This window comes from Myotis davidii, unplaced genomic scaffold, assembly GCF_000327345.1.
Source record: "Myotis davidii unplaced genomic scaffold, ASM32734v1 scaffold333, whole genome shotgun sequence".
NCBI lineage: Eukaryota > Metazoa > Chordata > Mammalia > Chiroptera > Vespertilionidae > Myotis > Myotis davidii.
In genome coordinates this window covers 734,428-739,386 of record NW_006285266.1, presented here as the reverse complement: position 1 = coordinate 739,386, position 4,959 = coordinate 734,428, and the positions used below count along the sequence as shown (strand labels likewise).

The 4,959-nt window shown below is 48.8% G+C and overlaps 1 protein-coding gene across 1 annotated transcript in view; it reads right to left on the bottom strand.

Moving 5' to 3' along the window:
• Nucleotides 1–3,138: 3,138 nt before the first annotated feature.
• Nucleotides 3,139–4,959, bottom strand: part of ADCK3 (aarF domain containing kinase 3) — a 21,330-nt gene continuing 19,509 nt past the window's right edge. The window contains exons 13-14 of the mRNA XM_006756042.2: nucleotides 4,809–4,895; nucleotides 3,139–4,182 (exon numbers count right to left, since the gene is read on the bottom strand). Of these exons, the coding sequence (XP_006756105.1) occupies nucleotides 3,898–4,182; nucleotides 4,809–4,895 (372 nt within the window). The 3' untranslated portion in view covers nucleotides 3,139–3,897. The remainder of the gene's footprint in view (nucleotides 4,183–4,808; nucleotides 4,896–4,959) is intronic.

Below are 4,959 nucleotides of genomic sequence, written 5' to 3'. Positions count from 1 at the left end.
CATCTCCCCACAATGACTATAACAGGTCTGAGTCTTTCTTGTCCACTATTTGTTCCTTCACACCACTGTACTGACAAGTTACTCTAAAATAAACATCTTTGTATATCAAAAAAAGGTCATACAATTCCCCCAAAACATTTACTATGTAAAATAAAGAAAAATAAAATTGTTCCTAATTAAGCCGAGCAGTGTTTTATAATTTCCTTTCTTGTACTGTTTTGTGTTGAATTGCTTCTTTTTGTTTGCTTAACTTAATATGAAACATTAATTGTTCCAACACTGTCCGCAAACACGTTGCAGTACAACTGGTTAGATAGCTGATTAGTTCAAAGAGTCTGAATTTTCACTCATGCTCTGGGTAAATTTTTTTTTAAATAGATATTTTATTAATTTTACAGAGAGGAAGGGAGATAGTTAGAAACATCGATGAGAGAAACATTGATCAGCTGCCTCCTGCACACCCCTCACTGGGGATGTGCCCTCAACCAAGGTACATGCCCTTGACTGGAATCGAACCTGGGACCTTTCAGTCCACAGACCAAAGCTCTATCCACTGAGCCAAACCAGTTTCGGCCACTTTCCCTTTTATGCATGTATCTGTCCTACTTTCCCAGCACCACTTATTGAAGACTCTCCTTTCCCCCTTGACTATCCTTGCCTCCTTTTTCATAGATCAACTGTGTACGCAAGGATTCATTTCTGGGGTCTCCATCCTAGTCCATTGATCTGTGCATCTGTTTTTAAGCCAGCACCACACTGTTTTAATACAGATTTTTGTATGGTTTGATATCATTAAGCGTGGCATTCCTACTTTTTGTTCTCAAAATTGTTTTTGGCTATTCAGGGTCTTCTGTGGTTCCATATAAATTTTAGGATTAGTTGTTATAATGATGAGAATGCTACTGGGATTGCACTAAATCTGTAGATTGCTTTAGGTAGTAAGGATATTTTAACAATATTAATTCTTTCAATCCGTGAACGTGGTATATATCCTTCCATTTAGTTGTATCTTCAATTTTTCTTCAGTGTCTTATAGTTTTCATAGTACAGATCTTTCACCTCTTTGGTTAAATTTCTTCATAGGTATTTTATGCTTTTTGATGCAATTGTAAATGGGATTGTTGTCTTAAATTCTCTTTCTGATAGTTAGTTGCAGCCAATTTCTGAATATTAATTTTGTATCCTGAATTTATCCATTCTAATAGTTTTTTAGTGAAATCTTTAGAGTTCTCTTTCTTGTATCTGTTCATCAGATATTGGCTTGTAATTCTCTTTTCCTGTAATGTCTCTGGTTTTGGTGTCAGGGTGATGCTGACTTTGTGGAATAGTTTGGAAGCACTTCTTCCTCTTCCATTTTCTGAGACAGCTTAAGAAGGATAAGTATTAATTCTTCTTTGATTGTTTGATAGAACTCACCTGTGAAGCCATCTGGTCCTGGACTTTTATTGGGAGGTGTGTTTTTTCATCCTCATCTGAGAATGTGTGGGGTTTTTTTAGTTTATTTTAGAGAAACATCGATCAGTTGCTTCCCGTAAGTGGTTTTGGTCTACAGGACATTCCAATCAACTGAGCCACCCAGCCAGAGCCGGAGTTTTTTTTTTATTACAGCTTCAACTTCACTACTAGTAATCATTGTTTAGATTTTGTATTTCTTGGTTGTCTTGTGAAGCCACAAATTTTCTAGAAATGTACCCATTTGTCCTGGAGTGTTGAATTTGTTGCATGTAATTGTATGTAAGTATTCTTTAATGATGTTTTGTACTTCTGTGGTGTCGGTTGTAATTTCTCTTTCGTTCATATTTTTATTTGGGCTTTCTTAAATGAGTTTAGCTAATGGTTTGCCAATTTTAGTTTTATTTTTAAACTAATTTTCCATTTTTTAATTTTATTTCTGCTCCCATCTTAACTATTTCCTTCCTTCTGTTTACTCTGGGCTTTGTTCTCTTTCAGGTCCTTCATGTATAGATTTGGTTATGACTTTCCTTGCTCCCTGGGGTCGGCCTGTATGACTGGATTCCCTTGGAACTGCTTTTGCTGTGTCCTTGTTACTTCCTCCCGATCCTCACTGGTTGTTTCGGAGCATGTTGTTCAGTCTCCACATCTTCAATTCTTTTCCAGTTTTCTTCCTGGGTGGGTTTCTAGTTTCATGCCACTCTGGTGGCAAAGGATGCTTCATATATGACTTCAGTCTTGAATTTATTGAACCTTGTTTGGTGGCCTAGCATGTGTTCTATTCTGGAGAATGTTCCATGTGCACATGACAGAAAATGGGGATTCTTAAATTGATGGATGACATGCTGACAAGGGATTGGTGGGTGGTGCTGGACCCTCAGGGCAGCAGCTGCCATGGAGACCACGCCTTCCCGGCCCAGAGCCCAGCGTGTTGCTTATCCATCTCAACTTGCAAAGGTTTGCTTAGCACCTTAGGACCCGCGTGCGAACTTATTTCGGACCACGTCTCTTCCGGTTATTTCAGCCCCGAGAGAGCTTTGCAGGGTGGTCACGGTGTTGGGAGCCTCCCCTGAATGTTCCTGTTCCCGAGGAGCTCATCCCACCGGGAAGCCACGTGTCGGGAGTTCGTTTGCGGCTGATCTCACGTGGGTGTCACTGCGGTTCAGGAGCGCGGACCCCGCTGGCTGCCACTTTCCCAGTTGCCAGCATTGCTGAGTTCCAGCTTCTTAAGCAGCTGCGGCTTTTCTGTGTGGGGGGGAAGGCCCTGGGGGTGCACAGGGCAGTTGCTGGGGTGGTGATGCGGAGTTGTCGCTCCCCCTTCCTTTCTGATGATGAATGTGGGCTCAGCCTTCCAGGCTCAGGCACGTTCAGGAGCCTCACACTGGGCACGTGTGCAGGCCTCGCAGGAACAGGAGGCGGCGGGTGTACACTGACCTTGGGCTCCTCACTCGTTAGGAGGGAAAGAATTCATGCCACAGCGGTAGGATGGTTTGCCTTTTTTTGAAAATATTTTTATTGATTTCAGAGAGGGAGAGAGAGAAACGTCAGTGAGAGAGAATCATCGATCGGCTGCCTCTTGCACGCCCCACACTGGGGATCGAGCCTGCAGCCCCGGCCTGTGCCCTGACCGGGAATGGAGCCATGACCTCGTTCATAGGTCGTCGCTCAACCACTGTGCCACGCCAGTTGGGCTGTTTTGCTTTTATTGAAACAAGTAAATCAGACAATTACAAGAATTTTACAAAAATTAACAGCCTGTGAGGACCCCGGTCTGACCATGTGACATCTGCATGTTCGTGTCACTCCACCAGGGCCCTGGGCCTGGAGGGGAAGGAGGGTCCCCCACACACCCTCTACCCGCCCTAGACCAGAGCTGTCTCTCTCCCTCTGCTGCTCCTGACCCTACCCATGGGAGGCAGCAATTCTCCAGAAACTTCCAGTTCTCACAGAACAGCAACCAGCCAGAGAGCAGGCCTCTCTCAGGCAAATAGTACTTGTGGGCACTGCTCCCGTCCGACTCCAGATGCCCATCACAAGCTGGAGAGGAAAAGGGCAGAAAACACGCACACACCTTATAGCTCATGTTCAACAGCAGCCAAAAGGGGTTCTCTATTCTCTTCCTGGTGGCAGGGATTCTCGCCTTCTGGTTAACACTCACATTAGGTAAAACCCCTGTTACTAAGAGGAAATAAAACTGCCTTTTTATCTTTATCTAGAGGATTCCAGAGGCTCAATAAACAACTGTTAGGTTCTGACAGAGGAGCTGGGGTTTCATTCTCATTCGTGCACACCTCACGCCGCACCCTCTTAGCAATAAAAACCCTGGTAAGCCTGGCAATGGGGCTCCGGCAGCGTCCCGGTCAGAGCCCGCCACCCTCCCGCGGGCAGAGGGGTTTAAATGGGGCGCCACCCCCACCAGCTTCCTGCCGGTTCCGTGGCCGAGGGCTACTGCCCGTCCCGCCTCTTGCAGTAGTTGCTGTAGGCCTCCTCGAACATGTCCTTGCAGGGGATCTTGGCCTTCAGCTTGGAGCAGATGAGGAAGGAGCCCCCCATCTTCCGGTGCAGCGAGTAGGTCTCCTCGGGGGGCGGGATGAGCCGGTGCTTCAGCATGATGGGAATCAGGTTGTGGATCTCCTCGGTGGTGCTCTGGGTGCCGAAGTCAAAGGGCTCCTGAGAGGCAAAGGCCTTCCCCAGCGTGAGGATGGCGTCCACGTGGGCGTCCTCCATGGCCTGCGGCAGGGAAGGAGGGATCAGCCTGCCGCCCGGGAAGCTCGGCTGGGAGCTGAGTGTTTAATTTTTAACAAGATCGATCGATCCAGTAACCGGAGCCGGAAGCAGCGTTAACGCGTGACCTGGGCTCCGTGTGAGCCAAAGGGGCGGCAGGGCCTGAGCCCAACGCAGGAGGGCGCCCCCCAGAGGACCGCAGGTGCAACGTGTGTGCAAAATGGACTGAAGCGTCTTTCCAGGCCCTAAGAACAGGCTTGAGTGCTGCCGTGAGCAGGCTGCCGATCCTCCCAGCGAGGGCTCTCACCTAACCCCTGAACTCCAGGCGCAAACCTCTGAGTTGCTGGAGTGAGACGGGAAAGCCACCTTCCTCACAGGTCCCTTAAGCACCCCACTCGGCTGCCCCAGGCCCTGCCACTCAGAACCTCGGGCACAGAGACGGGGCAGGGCTGGCTTTCAGGCACCGAGCAGCCCGGGCTCTGCAGAGAGGGTGGCTGTCACCTCGTGTCGCCCATTTATAAACAGAGGCTCTGCTATGCCTGCAAAGGAGTCCACTGCTCCCCCCTCCCCCGCAGGCCCCGGGAGTCTGCCTGGAGCAGCAGACGTGAGCCGCCAGGGCCACGGGCGCGCACCTTGACCTCGTAGCCGGTGAGGAACTTCATCTCGATGGACTTCTTCAGCACAGCCTCCCGGTCCTGGTCGGCGGCAGCCCTGATGATCTGGGCACACGGAGGAGCTGCTGGGGCCAGAGCCACCCTGCCCGCCCCCCACACTGCCAACCGG